The 23,095-nt window shown below is 52.7% G+C and overlaps 1 protein-coding gene across 4 annotated transcripts; it reads right to left on the bottom strand.

Annotated features, from left to right (window-relative positions):
• Window positions 1-312: 312 nt before the first annotated feature.
• C2CD2L (C2CD2 like) lies at window positions 313-22,764 on the bottom strand. Of its 4 annotated transcripts, XR_015261065.1 has the most exons (15): window positions 22,402-22,764; window positions 17,155-17,250; window positions 16,540-16,659; window positions 14,540-14,650; window positions 13,370-13,486; window positions 12,624-12,741; window positions 12,341-12,458; window positions 12,109-12,173; window positions 11,403-11,530; window positions 10,935-11,106; window positions 10,069-10,170; window positions 9,313-9,446; window positions 8,513-8,795; window positions 6,523-7,136; window positions 1,260-1,325 (listed from the first exon to the last, which is right to left on the bottom strand). XR_015261065.1 is itself a non-coding variant. In XM_086766382.1 (14 exons), the coding sequence occupies exons 1-14, from the start codon at window positions 22,645-22,647 to the stop codon at window positions 1,183-1,185; spliced, it is 1,953 nt and encodes a 650-aa protein (XP_086622508.1). In that variant the 5' UTR covers window positions 22,648-22,764; the 3' UTR covers window positions 313-1,182. The 4 variants fall into 4 exon arrangements, 3 of the variants coding, with proteins under 3 accessions (XP_086622508.1, XP_086622506.1, XP_086622507.1); XM_086766382.1 differs by lacking the exon at window positions 6,523-7,136 and having other exon boundaries at window positions 313-1,325; XM_086766380.1 differs by lacking the exon at window positions 1,260-1,325 and having other exon boundaries at window positions 1,940-7,136.
• Between the last annotated feature and the right edge of the window lie 331 nt (window positions 22,765-23,095).

Raw genomic sequence — 23,095 nt, 5'->3', positions numbered from 1 at the left:
AGCCGAGAGAGTACAACCGAACGGAGAAACGAGTACTTTGCAGCACCTCTGGTACAGCTGTTGACACTGCCCGCTAGAGCTTTTGCACTTTTCAGACAACCGTGCCTTTTTTGACTCATTGGCAGCTGGAACGAGCACGACTCAGCCTGTTTCTGAGCCCCAAAATCAGCCACGTGAGCCTGTTTTCCAGCCCCAGGAATAGAAGATCCTGGTCTCCACTTTCGGGCCAACCTGCCTGCTTTCTGACCCCCTTTGCAGACCCCATGTGTGATGCTGAGGGGTGGGAGGATGCAGCCACCCCACAGCCCTTCTAACAAAGCCATAATTCTGTTCCGGTTTGCTGCCTTCAACAGTTGAAAATAGAAATGCTGGACAACATAGTTCACATGGCAAATCTGGTCTTCTCTTCTCTGAGCTTCTTCTTCCTTGCTTTACCTCTTTATAATACTTGCCTTTCGCTTCCACTTGGCAGCTAGAGGACAAGGCAGCAGGGGAGGAGCAGGGGGAAGGACAGGGACAGGAAACAGCACAGAGGGACAGAGACAGAAGAAGAGGGACGCGGAGCAGGACAGAGAGATGGAACAGGATAAACAACCAGGAGAAGGAGAAGGACAGAGAGGCAAAAAGCAATGGGGAGCAGGCCCAAGGGATAAAGAGGAACAGGGAGCTGGATGCAAGAATGAAAGGACAGGGGTACAGCTAAGTGGAAAAAATGACAGAGGAGGAAAGAGAGAGGGTCAGGGAGCCAGGCAGAGGGACAGACAGGCAAAAAGAGAACAATGGAGGAATGAAGGACAGTGCAACAGAGAGATGGAGGCAGGGAAAGGCAGAGACAGGCAGTGATCTGGGAGGGATAGGGGATGCAGAGGGAAGCAGGGAGGGCTCAGGACACCAGAGAAGAGGGACACACCCCCACGGGCCCGGGACTCAGCGCAGCTCCCGCTCTTGGTGCTGTCTGGAGAAGCGTACAATTCAGGTCCTTCTCTCTCCCTCCCACACCTTCTCCCCCTTGCTCTTCTGTAGATCTGCTTACTCGGCTGTCGTCCATCGGACACTAGCTAGTGTCTGACACCTCTTTAAGCGTGAGGGTTCACAGACACACAGCGTGTCTCCCTCACACGCAGACGTACGGTACCTTTAGATACGCACGCAGACCCTGCGTCACACGCCTGCTGAGGACCATCACCCGGGACGCTTCCTCTCGCAAAGCAGCAGGGCTTCTCTACTCTGCGGATGGAGGCAGCTTCCAGTCAGGCCCGCTGCGCTTGACTCTTCAGCCGGCTCGCCTTTCTCCGTTCTCTCCAACCGCAGCCACGGCAGCCGGTCTGAAAAGACAGCGAGGATCAGACCTCTCCCTCTCTCGGCCCCGCTCCAGGAACCAGGCAAGCCGGGAACGGCGCGAGCCAACTCCCGCCGCAGGCAGCCAACGACACCCCCGAGGAGGAACGCGCCTCTCGGCCCTCAGGGCCGCGCCGGCAGACGGAAAGCACGGGCAACTGCTACCGACAGCCGCCGCCGCCGGCAGGAGACCCCGCCATGCTGCTCGGACGGCCCACTGTCACTCGGGGTGGGGGGGGGGGGGGGCAGTGAGCACGGGAGCGCTACTGCGCACGCGCGGCGGGCACCCCGCAGTGCCTGCCGGCGGCGGGCGCCGAGCAACACTGCGCGTGCGCGGCCTCCGAGGCGCAGTACCGCCCGCCGCCCGCCAGGCGGCGGCAGCGAGCGAGCGCGGGCTCCGCACCGAGCCGCACCCCCCCCCCGCCCCCGCGGGCATCCGCGGCCTTACCTGCTGCAGCCCCGGGCATCCGCCCTGCGCCCAGGGCGCCGGCCAAAGCCCCCCTTTTTGGCAAAAGGGCCGCGCATCGCCTACCTCCCCGCACCCGCAGGGGGCCAAAGCCCAGCTTGCCGTGCTCCCGCAGGCACCACGTCAGACTCGGGGTCAGGTTTTGATTTCCATGTGGTTTAATAAGTTAACAGGTTCAGCCATTACACAGCAATGGAATAATTCTTCAACATTTACAAAGGTGCAAGAACTTCATTCATTCAGGTCGAATTAAGTAATTTTATTCTCATCTCTTAAATAGCTACACAGTTCCTATTTTTTTTTTTCCTCTAAACAATCTGGGGTTAAAATAATCCACCCAGAGAAAAGGCATCCAAGTACAAAAGAGCACACACAAGTAGGGGCGCTAATTCAAATTCGGCGTGGGGATTTGGTCCAGTACCTGTACGAGCAAGGAAAGGTGGTGTGGAGCACTCATGCCTGTTGAAGGAGCTGCGGTATCGCAGGTACACAAAGACCTCTGCCAGAAGTTTGACAGCCACTGGGACTGTTACTCTACCGTGACGCTCACCACGACCTAGGGGGAGGGAGGGGCAGAGGGGAGAACAAGGCAAAAGACCCCAAAACACGCAAACGCCAGCCACCCAACATTCAAGCACCTCGCCAGCTACCCAGATATTACTTCTCTGCAGTCTTAGCAAACTGAACTGAGAGAAGCCGTCACAGGAAGGAAGCGGCATCACTAAAGACAAAAAAGCGGAACACAAACATTTGTAAGCATATCTTTTGCTACTTGTCCAGTTCTAGTCAAGAAACAGGATGTGCCTGTGGCCCTCACAGTGGTTTGAAGAAATTTTCATTACGCTCCCTTCCGCTGAACTGTTTTCTGACTAGCTCTACCCGAGTCGTCTCCCCTCCCTCTCCCCCTTCTGCCAATCTGCCTAAAAACCCACCCTCAAGTACACAAGCAGCGTGAAGGTGCTTGCAGGGGCAGAAGCTGGACTTGCTTGCTCAAGTCTGCCCTTGCGGAGGGTCCACGTAAGAAATATTTTGTGGACGCTACAGAAGCCGGTAAGGCCGCTCTCCTGACCCACCGATCGGGCCCCGTCGTCCTCAGTCACCTGGCAGCGTGACCCGTACGGGTATTTGCAGAACACACTCTAATTACACATGCGTGCAAACACGCAGGCGATCCCTTTACGCTCAGACACACAGCCTTTGAGCACCCTCTCGCAAGTGTCGGGCCCCAGTCAGACATCCATCACACTAAAGCCTACGGCATCCCCAAAACACTGAGGTTTTGCGGTTCCCTCCATTTCTTCCCATACCTGTTTTCTCTCCCCTCGAGAGGATATCCCTCACGGGCCAATGCTGAGGGCTTTTTTCGACGCAGAGGCTCTTAAAAAGCCTTACCAAAACACGGGGAGAGGACAGAAAGATACTTACAAGCATACTCACAGCTAGAGAAATCTATTTTCTTCAGAGAAATAAAAAGACACAACATAGGTAAGCTCTAGGAACTCTGTTCAGCCAAATTAGGAGGCAAAAAAAAAAAAAAAACCCCAAAAAAAGCCCAACCCAAAATACATACTTTGGCTTCATTTACCAGTCACCATTTCTACTTGTGTAGCCAGCAGTGAAACACAGCATTTGGAACGCAGGCCCTGATAAGCAGGTTGAACTCCTTCAGAAGCCCGCCACTCTGCCGCTCCTTTTACCCCACACATTCAGTCGAGGATCGATTTCACAAGGTGCAAATATCGAGCCTACCCTGAGACAGCAACCCGGCAACTGCAGATCATTCGAGTCTAAAAAGTCAGGCGGCAGCCCGTGCCGCGCACTGGGGTTGCTCCGTGGTCCCGGGCATCATGAAATGCCACAGAACCCACAATGGCAGCGACGTCAGAGTGCGGGTATCCAGAAGAAGTTAAACAGGGAAAAAACAGAGCATTTCTTCTGTCTTCAAGCCAGGAGCACAAGCAGGGATTAAATACAAAAGAGATTTCTTTAAGCAGCAGTTCTATGTGGAGAAACTCCCTGGGACTCTGTCTTGAGAGTTTCTGGAGGCCAAAGACCTACGTGGCTTTCCCTTTCCTTCCGAGAAGAGTAGGATGGAAGAATTGTGTCTTACGCCAACAATCACACCTCCCCCACGACACGGATTCGTTACCATTCTCGGCTTCAGGAAGCCGGGAGGGTCACCTGTTCTCACACAGCCAGGACTAACAAAATCAGCCACCCACCAGGTGGGAGATGAAAACAACCATGCCTGTGAGAAAGGAAGCCATGTACGGATACGAAGAGAAAGGATCACCAGGTTAATCAGGAGCGTATCAGAACTAAAAAACCCACGGTGCACACAGCTGAGCCATTCCCCCTTGCCCCTCTGTTCCTCAAACAGCAGTTTACCCAAACACACCAAAAAGCATTCTGCGCTCAGCGAGAATATTTGGAAGAAGATAAAAGGTCACAGTATCAGTCCTACGCTGTACGATTTTGAGAAGCAACAAAATGGCAGAAAGTACACCTCCACTAGGAAACACAAGGAACAGGAATTACTGTTCGGGGATGCACTCTGTCAGCTCTTGACAACATCCCTCTCCTTTGCAAGCTATCTAACCAGATACAAACTTTCACAGCAGTGTACTACCCGTGATAAAGAGCACTGCCAGAAGTTCAAGGGAAGATACACACCAGCTGTTGCGTGTCCCATGCGCTGTTCATTCCACAGACCGCAGCACAGAAGATTCCCAGATGAGCCTTCTGCCAGGTCAAAGCTCAAAATCAGAGTACCCCTGCTGCGATTCTTCAGCAGACGTAGCCTGGAGCCACCAAACCGAGAACAAGTTCAGGAAGGCCCGTGGACGTTTGGCAGAAAATTGCCCATTTAACACAGCTAGAAAGGGATCTTCGGTCCCCAACGCCAGCGAGGAACTGAAGTTTTGGTTTTACTCCTAGCTTTCCTACTACTTCCTTCCTCTGAGCCAGACCAAAATATTCTGGTTAAAATCTAGGTACATGTTTGTCAGATGTGAACCTCACTCGCCTTTTCCACCTCTAGTCTACAGCAACAAAGACAACACTCGCTAGCCCTCACGACTCCCTCGTGTACACGAGCCCCAGATTCACGCTTTGGAAGCGCGGGCGGAAGCCTCGAGCATTCATCCCCAGTTGTTCTGCACCAAGAGAGCTCACACTGCTCTTGCGGTTTAAAGAAAAGAATATAACACTACTAAATGAGAGCTGCTGGCTCTTCCGAAAGTTCCCTTCTGTCAAACCAGCATTTCTAATGCAAGGTTTCACAGCCGTCCCACTAGAGAAGCGGCACTGTCTGGGCTTAGTCAGGACTGTTCTTTCGAAGCAACCTTGAGATGGTATTAAAAACTAATAAAAAAAAACGAAAATAGAGCGTCAAGTACTGTTAGTGACAGAGGAACAGTTACAGCGGAGACGGTGCAAGAGAGAATGCCGAACTGCAACCAAACCCTCCGGGCTCTGGGAACACGGGCTTGCCTGCAAAGGACAGTGCCGGCGTGTGACGCCGCGCCGACCCAGCAAAGGGAGGCTACGCCAAACCGGCGGCCAGATCGCCAGAGGCGAGCCGCAGATGGCCAGCTTCTACCAGCACTGCAGCAGGAACTGGCCACGTGCATTGAGAAAAACCATTTTCAGGGAGAAACAGCGAGCGCTCCGACATCCGTAGCACACAGAGCTGCAAACAGAACCACGTTACCATGTGGACAAGGAAAGAAACAAAGGATAAAGGACATGAAGGAGCTTGGGGATGACAGAAAGACTCCTGGACCAAAACAAACAGATGGAAAAGAGGTTCCTGGTCAGCCAGCTGAACCAGTCTGATTTCTCACATGTGCCCAACCCCCTGGGGAATCAGCAGGAAAAACAGGAAAGAGTCCCTCCTGCTGGCACGCACTGGCACTTTTAATCCAAGCCCCAGGTGACTCTGGCCTTCCCTACCTCCAGACACTTTCAAGAGACGCCCTGAAATTCCCGCCTGGAAATCCTTTCGGCGCAGCGTACCGAATGAATTCCGGTCTTTGGAAATGGCACGCAATGGCTATATCAGAAGGCCAGGATTTGTCCTTCTGAAGAATACGACACTGTTTTACGTGCACTGTCAAGAGAACAACTGCTTTTTCAGTTGGTCGTATCCCGCATAAGGCGGGGCGACAACCCGCACCTCGAGAGGTATCGTAACAGAAGAGCAGAGCTAGCCAACCCAGCCAGGCCTAGACGATCGCTCTTCAGCAAGGTTCTTCCTCCCCGTCACCCCACGACGAGGACTCGTGCGCGCGTGCAGCACAGTCCCTTCCCCGTCAAGAACACATGCGGAAGGAGGGCTGCATCACAGGGTGGCAGCACCGACAGCACCGACCAGGCGCTCTTGCAAGAGCCCGGGCTTCTACAAAAACTCATCCGGTGGTTTTAACTTCCTGCTTCTTAGAGTCTCCTTCCTTCATCAGCATAGCACAGAAAGCAGGCACCTTGCAGCACTGTCCACACCAAGACCGTTCCAATGGCAGAGCCGGGTGGAGATGCGCAGCTTGTTCTCCTGACAGCTCACAGCCCAGGAACACATCGCCCCGCCCTGCCCCTCTGTCAAGTTACAGCCTCTGCACCAAGCAGAAGCAATGAGAGTGTTTAAACGGCCAGCAGCCGTGCCATTCTGTCTCACTAGAAGAGCTGAGTGAGACCACATCCCACACTTCTCAGCAACGTACCTAACCCGGCAGTTTCTCGATCTTTTAACTCTGACGGCTGCCACTTGAGAGGCACCCCCGCTTTTCAGGATGCACCCAATGATGCCGGACAGCTACACAGGCAGAGTTGCTTCCACAGCTCCTGGGACCCCCGCAGGGATTAGCACGCCACTTGGATTTTTCTGGGAGAGCACGGTGGGGTACAACAGTCGGAGAAGGCTAAGCCCAGGCAGACGAGCAGCCTAAGCCCTGGGTTCGTCACCTCCGCTCCCCAAATGGCATCACGCACTGGGGTGTCCTCCCTCCGCCAAGGCTGGAAGGAACCAGACTGAAGGTCACAGATACCACGGAGCGGGAAGACAAGAGACTAGAAAAGGATCTCTTCGCAATCTTGCTGATGATCTTCTCCCTCCTTCAGTTCTCACCTGCTGCTGTGCTGTCGCTAGCTTTGGGTTTGGATTTAGACTTCAAGGAGAAGCGCTTGATGAGGCGGCGGGAGAAGCTGCCGGCTTTCTTCCTGGTGGCGGAGTTGATGGTGACGTTGGACAAGTCATCGTGTGACTGGCTCAGGCCCGCTTCCTTCTGTTTGCTCCTTCTCCGGAAGATGAGCTTGGTACCACTCCGAAGAAAGCTAACTGTAGAGACAGAAAGGAAGGAGATGGAAACCACAACAGTATCCCAGTGAGCCTTTGAGGCAACAAACGCACCCAGCCATTTGGCCCCTCTCAGATGAGCGGCAGAGATCTCTTCCGCTCTAAGTAGCGGAAGTGCACGGCAGGAGAGTGAATCCCAGCCTCAAACCGTGAGGCAAAGTCTAATTTCAGGAGAGACCGCAATACCAAGCTGCTTCACTAAGCATGCCGTCACGTGTTCCTTCTGCGTAAACCGCCTTTTACGCAACGATGTCCTCCCTTCAGTGGGAGCGTGCAGTATTGTAAAAGAAAGTAAGACTCGTACGAAGGGAAAACAAGTGAGAACATCTGCACGTGGAGATGCAGGGAGGAACACGCAACAGGGAAAAGGCCTCTCAAGGGCGCCCAGATTAGCCAGTCATCGAGCCCCCGGAACAACTGCCCATGGTTTCATGGGATGCCCAAATCTGAAGACAAAACAGCAGCAATGGCTCCAGATGACTCGTGCTGGCGGGACAGGATGGAGATGTCAATTGCCATCAGCCCCAGACGGCCGCAAAAAAGCACATCCAAGACCTGCACGCCACACAAAGCTACAACAGTATTCCCTAAAGAGGGGGTTTGCTTCCTCTTTTCTTCTTTCTCTTCCCCACCCACCAGGTCTCTCAAGAATCTATGTTATACACCTTTCCACCCACTCACGTGCAAACAAGGGGCCACCAGTTTAAACTGTACCTGGTTGTGCTGGTTTCTCTAAGTTTGTAAGTTTGTAGCTAACTGAAACAGTTGTGGCTACAAGCAGACAAATCCAAGGTGCACCATCTGCCTAACTGACAAAGCCCAGAAAATCCAGAAGAGCAGCTCATTCAGGGCAGGCCTGCTCCATCGTTTAAAAACAGAGTTTGTGTGGACATCCTGCGGTACAACAGCTCAGAGGCAGTAGCTACTTCGATACTAAAGGAGAAAGAGGGAGGGCATCGAGGCCCGTACAATCCACGCCGTTGGGCGACCCCCATTTCCATGCCAGAGGCAGCCAAATTCAGAGGAGGAGTTATTTACAGATGCACGTCTGATCTGCAGACCAAGAGGCCGGGGAGTGAAAACGGGTTCTGGGGATCATGCAAGCTGTGTGGGCTTCCCAAGAGAACAGAGAAACCCAAAAGGCCACAGGAATCGGACACCTGCACACAGAGGAGCTTGGGACCGCTCCAGTGGGAAGCGTGGGAGAGAGGCAGGCTCTTCCAGGCTCCAGCAAAAGCTGCTCCTCGCCACGCTGAAAGCTGGCTGGAGTCCTCGTGCTTGGGCAGAAACTTGGGACATCACTTTGTCCTCGAGTACAACAGGCTAACGTTAACTACTGCCTAACGATTCATCCTTACCTTTGTGATCTTTCAAGCTCCTGGTTTCAAGGGCTCCTGTGGAGCCAGTTTCAGACTCGACATCTTCCACCGATGGTCTCTCAGAGATGTCCGATCGTGTCGTCTCATCCAGCTCCTGACTGGCCCTTTGTCCCGACTGCGACGTTTCCAGCAGCTGTGATGATTCGATAGAATCGTGCATCCGGTCAGCTGGGCTCTCTGTCGCAGAATCCCCGTAGGCCGCGGACTCCAGGGATGCAGCATAACCCAGAGAAAGGGCCATTTCATCTTGAGCGATAGGTACCTGGAGGGGATTTAGAAGGTCAGATGGACAAGAAGACAGGGTCTCAAGAATCACACTCGTCTCCCTTCTTCCATCCGTGCCTACATATGGATGCATCAGTTCCAATCATCAGCACCAGGCAGCACCGATACGCAATTGCCACTCTTGCTGAAACAGACTGGAACACAACCGATTCCAAAGCACTCCGCAGCACCTCCCTCGCTCCCGTAAGCAAGTCCAAGGAGAACTCCTTAGATTCTCTACGAGGCTCCTAACCGGCTACGGTGGCAGCCTCCCTTTCCGCGGCTGCCCTTTGTGAACTCCCCGCTGGCAGCTGCCCCGCAGACTGGCGAGGTACCTTCAATACCCATTGGGAATCAGCAACAAGCTGCAAGGAAGCAGCGAAAGGGTTCTGCTGAGAACATCGTCTGTGCCGGGACCTTCCCACACTGGTCCCTACGGCACAGGGTGGTTTCACGCACACATCCCTAGAAACAACCTCCCAGACTGGAAACGGAGCCCTCTAGCTACCAGAGACCTTGGAAACTCCCGAGATGATCAGCGTGCTACGTTTTGTTGGGGTCTTCTTGGTGGGCTTGTTATTCGTCTCAGTCAGCTGCCTGATTGCCGTCTCGGCCACCGGGTCCAAGCCGTTGGGCATATGGCTATCCCCTGAGCACAAGAAAGATACCAACGCTTGAAGTAGCAACCTTCAGCTCAGGCAAGAGGTTTCTTGCTGACCGCGATGCTTTTAATAGGCAACTACATGTGCACGGAGGTAGAAAACAGAATTTATTATGGACTTGTCCAAATAAACCAAAGGAAGGAAGCTCCATATAGCTCTCTGCTCTTTCAGGCACCTGGAAAGCTTGATTTCCCACCAGGCATTATCATTAAAATACCCCTCTGCTCCACAAGGGCTTCCAAAGACTCCCAAGAATTTGGGCAGCCTTGGCCACTAACCATCAAAATGCCCACAGCGCTCCACCCCGGAGACAAGCAGAACCCTGAGAACAGGGCGAGCAAAGCTCTTTGGATCTGGGTAGCCCAGAATGTTCTTGTCAAGCAAAGAAACACTCAGAGTCACAGACTGGACAGCCAAAGTGGAATTTCTTTTACCTGCCCCAACTCACCACCAGCCCTCCGCCCCGCCTTCACTCGGGCACTCGGACAAGAATTCTCTTCTGCAGCAAATGCAGACGAGTTCACTGACTCACATTCAGACTGCCACTCTCCAAGAAAGGCTAAGGAACACAGTCGCTCCGGCAAGAGCCTCGGATTTCCAAGCACTTACGGCTGCCGCTGGGCAAGGGGCCACGAGGGCAGCCGCTCTCCAAAAGCACCGTTGTCTTCTTTTCAGTCACTTCCACCTTGGAAGGCGACCTCGATGGTGAATCTTCACAGGGAAAGAGAGGCAGAGACACAGAGACACCAGTAAGCACAGACAAAGCTTAAGCAACTTCACTGCTGTATCGTGGCACCCTACACACACTCCCCGCAAAAAGCCTCAAGCGCACACAGAGAGCCTGCAGAGGATGGCTCCGTGCAGCTTTGCAGCAACGAAGTACAAGAAGCTTATTGGAAAATAAGGCACCTGGAAACAGCCTCGTGCATGCTATTTGCCAGCCCCACCTCACGGAATACCCAGCACCACATTCATCAGAACGTCAGACTGCAAGCAGCAACAACCGCTAGTAAGCAAGGTCAACATGCTTTCGGCTCTGCATTCAGTACATTCAGGGTAACTTCCTTAGCGGTGAAGAAACTAGAGGAAGAGTTGCAAAACGCTTAGCTCGACATCACGCAGAGGTTCTGCGGCAGCATACACGTTAAGAGTCGGGACCTCCCACCGCCAAAGGGTGTCAGAAAGGCTCGTCCCTCCCTCACCTCCTCCCAAACACAGGGCTGCATCAACTCCCTCCCCCATGGCTACACACGAGGCTCCAGGCAGCCACAAGACACTAATGGAACGGTGACGATGCCTCTGTTCCGAACCAGAAGACAAAAGCACCGCACAAGGTGCGAGTCGGCAACAACCACAACATACAACAGCTAAACAGTTTTGCTACTGCCCGCGTGAGCGGCCTCTGGAATATCGGGGCTGCGTCTGTGCCCTGACAGTGGCCACTCGTACAAGAGCTTGTCACGGGGCAGCCTCACCCAGTTTGCAGTCTGCCTTGGGCCGGGACTGAATCGTGGTGACAGTAGTCACGATGGTGCCGTCAGGCATGATGGTCCGGTCCATCTCCACCTTCTTCGTGGGGGTGATGCTGGTTCGCAGAGAGGTGGCGTGCTGAGCATTCAAAGATGCAGGAGACTCCTGGAAGAGCAGCTACAAAGAGTAAAGCACAGCTCAGAGAGGCTCTCTTCCTCCCAGATGGAAAGGCAGGTGCACAGGTGACAAAAGCTACTGCTCTGGGCACCAAGGAGCCATCCCCACTACAACGTCAGTTGAATGGAGGGAGGCTGAGGGACCGAGGGCCAGGAGACACCCCTCCTCAGCCTAAGGGTCCGCCAGCCCCCTGTGATGAGCCCAGGCTAAACCACGCTTGCCTGCAGCCAGTGGCTCTCATCATGAACGCTTCCAGAGCACACGTCTGTGCCAAGCTTACAGAGTTGTGAGCTCACCTCCAATATAATGGTAGCTTCAGCCGCAAGTGACCGCCCAGCTCCTGGGGCCAGGGAGCAGACCTGTCTCCCAGATGGCTGTTTGCCCAAAGAATCAAGCAAAAGCGTGCCATGTGCCAGCAACACATCTGTGAGAAGGAATAGGAAAACAAAACACACCACAGGACCTTAGCACCTCACATGTCTCCCAGGCAACCCCTGCGGGCCAACGAAACACATCCCCATGACTCTGGTAGCTCCCAGGTTTGAGACAGGGGTAAGGCATGGGCATTGCCCCTCTTTACCAATCCAGAAATTGACTCCCTTAAAGAGGGGGCCATTGTGTGGCCTCCATCAAAAACAGGTGCTGCGGTTAGTCCCCGATAGAGTTCAGATAAACAGCGTTAAGAGCCTTCTGCAACGTTCTTTCAATAGATGGGGGCAAATCCCCACATCCCTCTCCCTCCTTCTGAGTGAAGATGGGTGGGTCATGGGAACCTCCTGGGTTCCAAAAAGGTCAGAGTAAGAGCGTTTTGCCAAGAAGAACAGACTCCAGAGTTACTTCACACAGTCAGGCTTACAGCTTTAGCTAGATATGAAAAATCCTTTGCAGAGTTCACTACACATACTACCGACATAGAACTACCACAAGCTCCAAGCACAAAAATTCCCCTGGGCGCTTTTGTCTCCCCATCTTACAATCCATCTTACAGCTGCCCATACTTACTTCCCCCTCCGTCCCTGCTCCCTAGCACCTGTAGCTTCAGCTCTTTACTTCTAGGTCCTAGCTCCCTGTGGAAACAGAAGACGACAGGGTGGTATTAGACAATCTTGTAAAATGGTCACGGAGCAAACAACCCCATTCCGTATCTTCCCTCCCTCAAATCTCACATGCCTCATCACCTTTTCCAAAGCTCCAGTACGCGCACGCTTCAGCCGGAAGGAGGGCAGACACTTACAGAAAGAGCTCCTCATTCCACTCCATCTCTGCTCCAGCACCGCCAGCTGTCACCGGCCTCGTCCGCTTCTGCTGCGGGGGGCTGTCTAGCTCTGCCACGCAGCATATCTCCTCAACTCCTGCAAGACAGGGACAGAGCACATGTGTGCGCCCGTCAACACGAGGCAGTGGCTTGGCGGACGCACACCCCTCTCCTCCATTCAACACCACCCAAAACATCCACTCGCAACAATCTCACCACGTGCACCCTTGCCCCTGCAGAGCAGCAGTATTTTCAGGCTTACCTCCGTTCCCCTGGCAGCCCAAGTTCAGCACTTGAAGATTCCGCAGCAACAGCTTAGAACCCAGAGGGGCTGCTGCTACTCCGGACGGGGACTCTCGAGTCAACTTATTGCTGGGTACCTGAAGAATGACGAGAGTCAGACCGTTGCCTTTATCATTCACTTGCCAGCAGACAGCAGTAAGATGCATGACGTTCATCCTTGCGTCTATTAAGTGATCCTCACACCCCGTAGGGGATTACCCACAGAGCCATCAAGAGATGCTGCAGGTTCCCCAAGATATTGACCTCCGCTGGGCCCTTGTGTTATTGCAGATGGGAAATGTAAGGCAGAGAGGAAGACAGACAGACAAGAACAAGCTTGCTGGCTGCCAGACGGCCAGCTGAAGACGATAAGCCATGGACCGTTCCGTGCCTGTAAAGGTTGCCCTGGATGGAGCCCCGGCGTTCAGAGCAACAGAGAGACTGCCAAACAGAAATGCGTCTCAGGCAGTTCGGCTCCACCTCAGCACAACCGGCACTCAGCGTTCAGAAAACAAGGTACAAACAGAGCTGCCCTTCAGAGCCATTTCTAATCATCCCTACGCCCTGTGCCACAGCACCCCACCTCCTACCCCAGCACAGGCCAGGATGCGGCTGTCACCCAAAAGGGAGTTTCAGCCCTTGGATTCCTGCCTGAGCCTCAGCTCTCGGAAGCGCCCCGGGATGCAGTGTTTGAGGCAAAAGAATGACACGAGGAGAGTGCCTTACCGCACCGGCTCCAGCAGTGCAGGCCTTCAGATTCACCATCATGGCTGGCTGCGTGCTGACGATGGTATCCTCGATCAGATCCTTTATGGTGGACAGATCCGCTCTCCCTTCGCTCTTCTCTCCGAAAATCAAAAGGAAATGCAGTAAAGTCATAACGAGGCAGACACATTTTCCCCTTACACAGCTCCAACTCCTCTCAAGCCTCCAAGAGGGTACACAATCTTTCTCCTGGTGATAACCTCCCAGGTACTCTTCTCGTATCCTCTACTCACACTCCCCAGTACTTAGAGTTTCCGTGTAACAGCTGCAGGCAAATATAAGCTGTCCAAATGAGGCAAACTAGGCTTCTATATCTGTACTCCACCTGCTGCAAGTTTTGACAATACAGCTTTCACAGCTTGCCACATCCTCACCACCTCACGAGATGGTACTGCTGCCCTTTCGGGAGAACAGCCAAATTCCCACATCTACTCAGGATAAAGCAACAAGGGTGTCAATAAAACAAACAAATCAACAAACCTATTTGCAGCTCAATCACTCCCATGTTTGGCTCGTTAAACTCCTAATACCCATGGGTTCCTCAGGCTAACCGCTCAAAAAAAAAAAAAAAACCCCAAACAAATGAACCAACCAGCCAACAAAAACCACAGAAAAACCCCAAATGAACTAACTCCGCTCATTTTGCAGGAGGAGGACCTACACAGAGAGAAAACCTTTTCTGCTACCCAGACTCCCATTCAGCTGTAACCCCAAACTCAGACAACAGACACCAGTACTGCTTTGGAGGATGTGCTGTTTTGACAGAGCTGAGCTAGTATCCCTTCTGGGCTAAAGAATCTCCTCCGCATTTTGTGACAGCTTCGTTACATAGCCAAGATCTGCAGAACAAGACTCAGAAAGTGGAACTCAGCACACAGATCGGGAATACCTGCCACTCTGCCAAACATTAGTGGCAGCACGCTGTTTCTTCTGGCATCGTAAGGCCTTGATTTTCACTACATCGGATCCCCCTTCCTTGGGCTAAAGAATCCCCTCCCGTGCCCTAAAGGGCCATGACAACGAGTTGCCAACCTCTCCGGTCTGCAGTAGCCTTCCTCTTAGCTCAGCGCTGTTTCTGTCCCTCCCACCCTTCCTCCACTCGAGTCCAGCCTCCCACTGTTTGCCGCTCACCTCACGAAGTTGAAGTCTCGGAAGAACCGAAAGGTTCAGTTCTGGTCTGTCCCTGAATGTCCATGACACCAGGAGACCTTCATTCTGTATCTCCTCCAGGCGGATCTCCATCTGGCCCAGAACAATTACCCATAGTCAGGAACAGTTTCTGTTTCCATTAGGTGCTTTTTGCCCCACTTCAAATTCAGCAACCGAAATGCCCTCACACCCGTGCAACAATAAGAGGCAGAACACAAGTGGTCCCAGGCCTATGGGAAGAAGCAGCTGCAGAAGCCTCATCGCTTCATAGTGAGATCTGGCTTCCTCGCTGCCTTTGGATGCCCAGGCTCCATCAGAGGGAAACAAAATAAGTTACTTCTTCAGCTGAAGAAAAAGCCAGCAGGACAATCCAAAAGAGCAAGTTGGGCACTCATCTGGAATGTTTACAGAGCTACATCAATTAACCATTGCCAAACCTAAGCATGGCCATTTGCAAGGCAGCAACGCGTCTCTAGGAGATCACACCCAGACTGAAACATCATCCAGGTCACCAATAGTCTGCAACAACAAACCAGACTGTACACCATCCCCCAGTTCAGGCAAAAAGCTGCACATCCATATACCTAAAAGGCATCATTAACACAACAAACAGAGCCAGGCAGGAAGAACTCCTGACCCAGTATCTCTAGTAAAAACCCAGTATGTCTAGTAAAAACCAGGGAATTAAACTGAACATAGTTCTGAAGCAACTGACAGACTGACATTTATTTACCATGAACACACAGGCCCTCAGTTGAAAGCGACAAATCTGGGACAGAGCAGCCAGGTAAGCACCAAACAAGAGGCGCATGAAAGGCTTGGCCATTTGGGAACACAGAACTTGAAGTATTCCGACCAACAGGCATACGGTAACCTCACCAGCATTTCACAGTGCAGCAGCAAGACCTCCATACGCAATTCTCTACAAGAACAATCAACCCAAAACATCAGTGGGCGCAGCCAAGGGGACGTAGAAAATGCCAGCGAGCAGAGGAGCAATTTGACGAGACGTGACAAAGGCCACCCGGTTCGCAGAGACCACACAAAGATGAAAAGTGAGCACAGTTGCCGTGCACGGCTAGATCAGCAGCAGGCATGCTAAACGCCAAAGGGAGAGAGAGGGGAGCTGTTTAAACGACTGTGGAACAGAGGCACAAAACCAAACCGGGATGATCTGATAAAGGTAGGTTAAAAATTTTAATAAAGCTTCTGAGAGCAAAGGGCTTCTAGAACAACCTTCCAAGTGACAGCCTGACTCCCTACCTGCAACAGCACGGGATTGGCTTCTGCTGCCGTAGAGTTACTTCTAATTTCACCAAGTCTTCCTATAGCACTAACAAGCACGTGGTCTCCAAGGAAGACACCATCTCTAGTGCCAAGCCTCTCTTCACAATGAGAACTAAATCACACTCCAGAGAAGCAAATCCAGTCCAAAAGTGACCATGGAGTTACCACCCATTGCAATTTCATAGAGCTTCTGTTTTGGAATAAGCATCTACAATATTCAACACAGAAAAAACCTGTATCGCACTCTTGTGAATGTCTTAAGGGGAGCACTGACAAGCAAGCCACTCCTTACCATGGATTTCTTTTTTCACACCAACAACCAGGACAAAACCATAACTGTACGCACAGGACACATCTTTCCCTACCCATTACACCACGAGGGGAATTGAACTTTGTGGACCTTTCGCTTCTTAACCACCTGCTTAAATAGACGGTATAGAACACTGCCGTGCCTCAAATCTCTCTGGATTTTGTGACAGCTTCGTTGTAGCCGAGATCTGCAGAACAAGACTCAGAAAGTGGGACTCAGCACGCAGACTGGGAACACCTGCCACCCTGCCAGACGTTAGTGGCAGCACGCTGTTTCTTCTGGCATCGTAAGGCCTTGATTTTCACTATATCGGGTCCCCCTTCCTTGACTGGCGTGGGGCTGGGTGAAAGAACAAGTTCAGTGGCTAACTTTTTACAACTGTTACCTGAGCATGCAGCACAGCCAAAGTGACATGATAGGTGTCCACAGAAACAGCAGCTGGGGACTGCTGAGTAACAGAGACAGGGAATTTCACAGCTTCAGCTGACAGATGGCAATATAGCACCTAGAGGGAAAGGGAAGGAGATGAGTTTATATTCTTGGTGACAGGCAGCCCTGCGATGGCAAAACCTCTAAAAGCAGTAAGCAAGGCTGACCCATCACAGCAGGAAAGAAACATTGGGCTTACTCCCAGACCCAGTTCCACGCCGCGAACCTGCCATTTCAGCCTCCGTATGTGAGGGAGTGAAGACGTACCTGTGACAGGAGCTCTCTTCTCCTGTCTGCTCTAGGACTCAGATATTTGGGCTCAGCATCCGTACACCCCAGCTCCACCAACACATGTCCCCCTGGGACTCTCCCAGAGCTCACACCGATGCGCAGCCCCAGAGCTGGAATCTCACGAGCCCAATGACCGGCCTCCAAACTCAACAACAGACCTCGTCTAAAACGTCCCTGGCTCCACCATCCCCATCATGCAGGCCTCAGAAATGTCCGTACAACACGCTGTTAGTCAATGGAGAAACCCCACACCGTACAATTCAGAATGGCAAAGCCTTACCATGCTGTGGTCCGACTGTGCCTTGCACATCACGTGACTTATATTTGCAGCTGGTGGTAGCTGAGGACCCTCTTCAAATGTGATCTGCACGGAACTCTGTGAAAAGAGAACTCTGTTAGTTCCCAGTGGTCAAGGTATCCCAGATAGTTTCAAAGAGGACAAACCGTTCTGACGTACGGCCCCAGAGACATTCCGGTCTGCTTCCATGAATTCGGCCAGCACGCAGAACCGCCGCACGCTGCAATTTTACCCACCTTGGCTTGTCCGTACAGAGAAAGGAAACAAGGACTCACAAACACTACGTTAATTTCAGATAGGCAAGCCCAAGTGAGAATGGAGAACTGCTCTGGCTAGCAGTCGATTATTATTAAAGTACATTAATCCTCCTTCATTGTAGAAGCTTTGCTGCTTTTTCTCTCTCCCCTCCATGCTAATCCTGCCCCAAGTAAAAAACAAAACAAGCCCCCCCTCCAAACAATCATCAACAACAAAATCCACCCTCAGCATGTGGTACATCAGCTCCTGTGCTAGGCTTGTTCTTTTTCCACCCTCTCCTGGTTTATTAGATTAAAGTCTCCGCTACGGAAGCATCCCTTCTTCTTCATTTGAGAATTTTCCCACAGAACAGGACCGGTTCTCTACAGAGAAGCCTTCTCAAGAAATACAAGACCAAGATAAAGAATTGAGACCATCCCTGCAAGAAACCTATCCCTCAAAGATTCCCTCTGCTCACAAGGGGCAAAAAGAGAGAGCGACCAGGCCAACTGAGGCCAAGGACGACCATTTGCAGAGCTGCTCGCGTATTAGGGCCAGGACGACCGAGAGGGAGGATAATGGTGTGAGAAACCGCACGCTTTTTCTCAAGTGAACAAGACTGCACAGCCACCTCCATGCAACAGACAGATCCAGTGACAGGCAGAAGCAGGGGGTGGAAGGGGCTCTCAGACACTAATCCCACCGGTGTACACACTACAACCCGAAGAGCTGCTCACCCATCAACAACTGATTTGGACGCACGCACTCCTCTCAATGGAGACACGAGGCAGCTCTCCCAGTGACCAGACCTCAGAACCAAAAGACTCAGTGGAGAAACAATCTCAGATCACTCCCTGCTGCTTCACACTAGTAATGCCTGCTGTTTCTTCTTCTCGCAAACCACTTCCACCAGAGCCATGCATTCACCCAACCCGGTCCCTCCAGAATATCAGATCAGCCCTTCTGTCCGCGACCAGAACCTCTGCCCAACGACTCAAGTATATAATAACCAGAGGCAAGCTGTTGCCCTGTCCTTCCCAATACACCACAGTCTCACTGAACTGGGAGGCACCGGCCAATTTCAAAAGATCTTGTTACTCAGTCCACTCGCAATATACCGCGTGCACAAGGTAGCATGAATCTGAACATACCCCAAGGCAGGGAGAAAACAGAGGAAAAATAAAACGAGAAGGGTAGCACGCACTTGAGTGGCATCTCAATTCCTCTCAAGTCTTTGCCCTCTTTTAAGGGAACTAATTTGAAATCCAAACAGGAAACAAGAAATACCAGCTGCTAACGTTTAAAGATCTACAGAAGAAAGCGACACCTTGTGACTGAAGCTGCTCTCTGGAGTAGCAGTGATGAGAATAAGACACAGCTGGGAGGCAGATGGACCCTCATCTGCCCCCTCCCGCAGACCACAGTCCCAGCAGAATCCACGCGCATTCAGATGCTGGCACGCTCTGACCACAAAGCGCTCCTATAAAGCTCCTACCACGCGCATTACTGTCGTTGTTCAGCCCCACTCGGCAGCTAAAATACCCCCGGCTGCTCGCTCACGCACCCCCTCACTGCCCCCGCAGTGGGATGGGGAGGAGAACAGAGAAAAAAAGGCAGGCAAAACTCGTGGGCTGGGATAAAAACAGTTTAGCAGAAAAACAGAGGAAGAGAAAACAGAGATGGAAAACAAAAACAATAGCAGAACGTACCGAGGCATGTAATTTACAGTACAACAGCTCACAGCGGATCCCGAGGCTGCTCCCTCCCAAGTAGCCAAACCTGCCCCTCAGCACCACCCCTACTTTATACCCTGAGCAGGATGGCCCGTGGGAGGGAACAGCCCTTGGGCCAATTTGGGTAACCTGTCCCAGCTGTGTGCCCCAGCCACAGGTGCCACCAGCTCCAGCTCCTCTCCCAGCTCAGGGGAAAATTAACCCTATCCTAGCTGGAACCACAGGACAGTTACCTTCTCACATTCTCCGTGTTTGGGAAACGCGGGCAAATCTAGACCTGAATGAGATTAGGAGTTATTATTCTAAAATTCACCTAGCTGAAAGAAGCCAGGCAGAAACAACAAAACCACAGAAGGAAACAGCCTATCAAGAGGGAAGCGACCGAACAGCATTCCTCCAGGACTAGGACTCTGGAACGCTCGCCTCCCTCTATTATCCTTTTACGGCAAACCATGAGACTTCTACCTCAGTTTCAGCATTTTCCTTTCCCTTTCTCAGGACTACACACAAGGGAACACGAGACAGCACAGCCAGAGCAGGCTAAAGATAGCTCTTGAATAAGCAATTGAGACAGGAGCCTACGGTTCTTCCCCAGCCACACTGACAAGCCTGTGGAAGCAAGCTTCTAAATCTGAGGGCCGAGATCCTCCACCGTCCTGCGTCCACGCCAAGAACCTGACATCCTCACAACCGTCGGCTCCTCCACAATACCCACACTACCAAACCCAGCTTTGCAGACATTTGCTTTGTGACATTATCAACGTGTCGGTCGATACAGGTAAAATGAAAAAAACGTGACAGAAAAAGGAGCTAAGAATAAGTCTATCCGGGAGAAAGTGAGATGGCTTCTGTGAGATCAAGAACACAGCCTGGTTAGTAGTCATTAGGCTACCACTCGTAATCGGTCCTACCTTCCCCCAGAGGAGTCAGGCCCACACTCTGGACTCCTCCTGCCTTTGGTATACTTAAGGGACTGTTTTCTAACTCTCTCAGAGTACGATGAAGGTTTCTGAACTTGTTCCAAGTAACCAGTAAAAGAAATGTGACGTGACCGCAACAACAGGGCCAGTCAATTTTTTGCCCCTGCCCTTATGAAAACCTCTTACCCTGTTTTGGAACCAGCACCTTACCATTTTCTCAGTCTTTGACAACTAAGCACAAGCTACTGACGATTCTAAAGGAAATTAAAAGACAAAAGAATCACCAGAGAAGGAATGGCTGGATTCACAAAAGCAGGCACAGCTTGGAGTTTGACAGTTAACTTGATCTTTACCCCTGCGTGGAAAGACCCATTCTTCCACAAACCTCTTGGGAAAGAACATTCAATCTCTTGAAATCCCGTTGGAGGACAGGCTCATCCTAAAATCAATAAACAATTTTGAATACTCTGTCCTTTGACACCATCAGAGCCTCATCAGAGCCCGGACGGAGATACAAACATCCACTCCCTTTTTCTAATGCTAGTCAGCTAGATCTAAGGCGGGAAAGAGAGACCGGGTGCCGCTGTGTTTCTGGTAAAAAGAACAATTTCACTTATCGCAAAAAGCAACAAAGGAGAAACTATGCCAGCCTTTCCAAGTCCATGTAATGTTTGGAGAGTCAATCTAACAAGGCAAAGGAGGAGGTAAGAAGTCATGTCACACATGGAGCGGAGAGAACTTTAGGTGAACGCAATGGAACAAAGAAAAAAAAATTTCTTTCTTCGAAAGGAAAACAATAAAAACTAGCTGGGGAGCATCAGCGAGACAGGTCCAATGAACCAAGCCTGTCCAAAACAGTGGCAATAAGCAACGGCCAGCTTCATGAGCAGGGTCTCTGACGCACCTCAAAACAGGAAGACAAGACATAGGCAAGATGAGCGTTAAGAAAGGGAACGTTCAGAACAAGTCAATTCCCTGATCCATCTGTAATAGGCAGGTAAAAACACCAGCCAGGTAAGGGGTAAGCAATCTTACACAGATAGCCCATCTGCACTCATACCTGCGTGATACTTGTAGATTCTGTGTATTTCTTACAAGAACAAAACCTGCCTTGAGACACACTGCTCAACCATCTCGCCCCACAGAAATGACAGACAACAAAGTCTCTCAGAAAACTCACTGTTCCCACATGGCCAACGTACAGGGCACCAGGACCAGGGAGTACTGGCTACGGCTTTCTTTACAAAACTCGCAAGAGTCTGTGCTCTAAATTCACATTACCCAGTCTCAGATGACTTTGTACATCCTTTCAAGAGAAGCGGTGGACAATACTTTTAAACACTCGCTGCCCTACGATGCTCGACACCAGTAAAACACGAACATTCCCAGGCTGGAAAAGGAACACAAAGGTGGCTCAGTACGCACAAATATCCCATTCTGGTTATTTTGCACTCGTAATGCCAGGAAGCAACCATCACCTGAAAATAATCATTGTCCTCGCTCTGCACTTTGGAGGAGATCATTTGACTAAATCCTTTCAAAAAGGCTTCTGCTCTGCTACAACTAAGGACTACAGAACTTCAAGAACACTGCGCCTGACCTACGCAATTAAGATTTGTTCCGTCTTGTGCAGTTACGTTCAAGTATAACTGCTTAACAAGCTTTATTAACCCTTCTGCTCTTAACATGCCAGATGACACTACCTACTTTGGCAGTGAAATGCAAGGCCATGACTGAACTGCCTCGTACTTCCAGATGAAGTTAAGCCCTCCCTTGGTCAAACTGCAGAGGACGCTCGTTCAGGTTCTGCAGCCTTTATGTGAACGGCTGTATCGCACAGGGGCAACTTACATGCCTCATAACTGAAAAGGACTGCCCCCAAAAAAAAGACGGGTACCATGCCGGTGACACACAAGACCAGGGTGGGTGGAGGTACCCTGCAGGCAACCCGAGCTACTGTGCAATTACTTCTATATGGAATCAGCGAGGCATGGTCTTCTTCACGAACTTCAAAACTACAGATGAACACCACGGTAATGCCAGGAAATTAAAGCAAACACCAGAAAATTCGGAGGAGGTTGCTGTGGAAACCGCAGAGTGGCTACATCAGCCGGTTTCACCAGAGCCGGCCCCGGCTCGGGCCCCGAACGGCGTTAAGCACAGCGCGCTGCCCAACGCCTGCCGCTCCACGCCCGCGTTCCGTCGCGATCCGGCCTGCCACGCTGGCTCCCCGCGCCAAGACCCGGCGGGGAGCGCTTCCCCGGAGCCCCAGAACGACGGGCAGGCGGCCCTGCCCGCCCCGCCGCCGCTCCCCCCGCCCCGCCCGGGCCCCGCCGTACCCCGTGCCGGCGCGCCTGGCTGTCGAGGGCTCGCACCCAGGCCCGCTGCCACTGCTCCCGCAGGGACCGGAGGGCGAGCAGCGCGGCCAGCAGCGCCCGCGCCCCGGCCTCTTCCGCCGCCGCCCCGCGCCGCCGCGGCGCCCGCAGGGCCGCCGAGCGCCAGTACTGAAGCAGCCAGGCCGCGACCGTGAGCAGCGAGGCGGCGAAGAGCAGCACCAGCGCGGCCCAGCCCAGATCCGGCCCCATGGCGCCGGGCGCAGCGACTCACGGCGGGCCGGCGGGCATGGCGGGCGGGCCGCCGCTCTGCCCCGGGCCCCGCCGCCGCCTGCCCCCGGGGCAGGGGAGGAGGGGGCTCGCAGGCGCCGCTTCGCAGACCAGGGCGAAACGCGGCTCCGGCCGCCGGGAGGGAGAGCGGGCGGGCGGGCACTACCGCCGCGCCGCGCGCCCCTCCGCCGGGGCTCGCCCGCTCCCCGCTGGGGGAGGAAGTGACGTGCCGCCGGGTGGGAGAGAGCCGGCGCGCGGCTGGCTGCGGCGGCCATGGCGGTTGCGGGCACCGAGGGGGCCCCGGGCCCGGGCGAGCGCCGCCTCCCGCACACAGAGCCTGGCTTCGCGGCGCACGCGCGGACCCACGCACACTCCAGCACCGGGCACAGGCCCAAAGTGTTACCAGTCCCGGCCGGCCTCGGAGCGAGGC

This window comes from Chlamydotis macqueenii, chromosome 24 (assembly GCF_036417535.1).
Source record: "Chlamydotis macqueenii isolate bChlMac1 chromosome 24, bChlMac1.mat, whole genome shotgun sequence".
Lineage (NCBI taxonomy): Eukaryota > Metazoa > Chordata > Aves > Otidiformes > Otididae > Chlamydotis > Chlamydotis macqueenii.
This window is presented reverse-complemented; position numbering and strand designations above follow the sequence as displayed.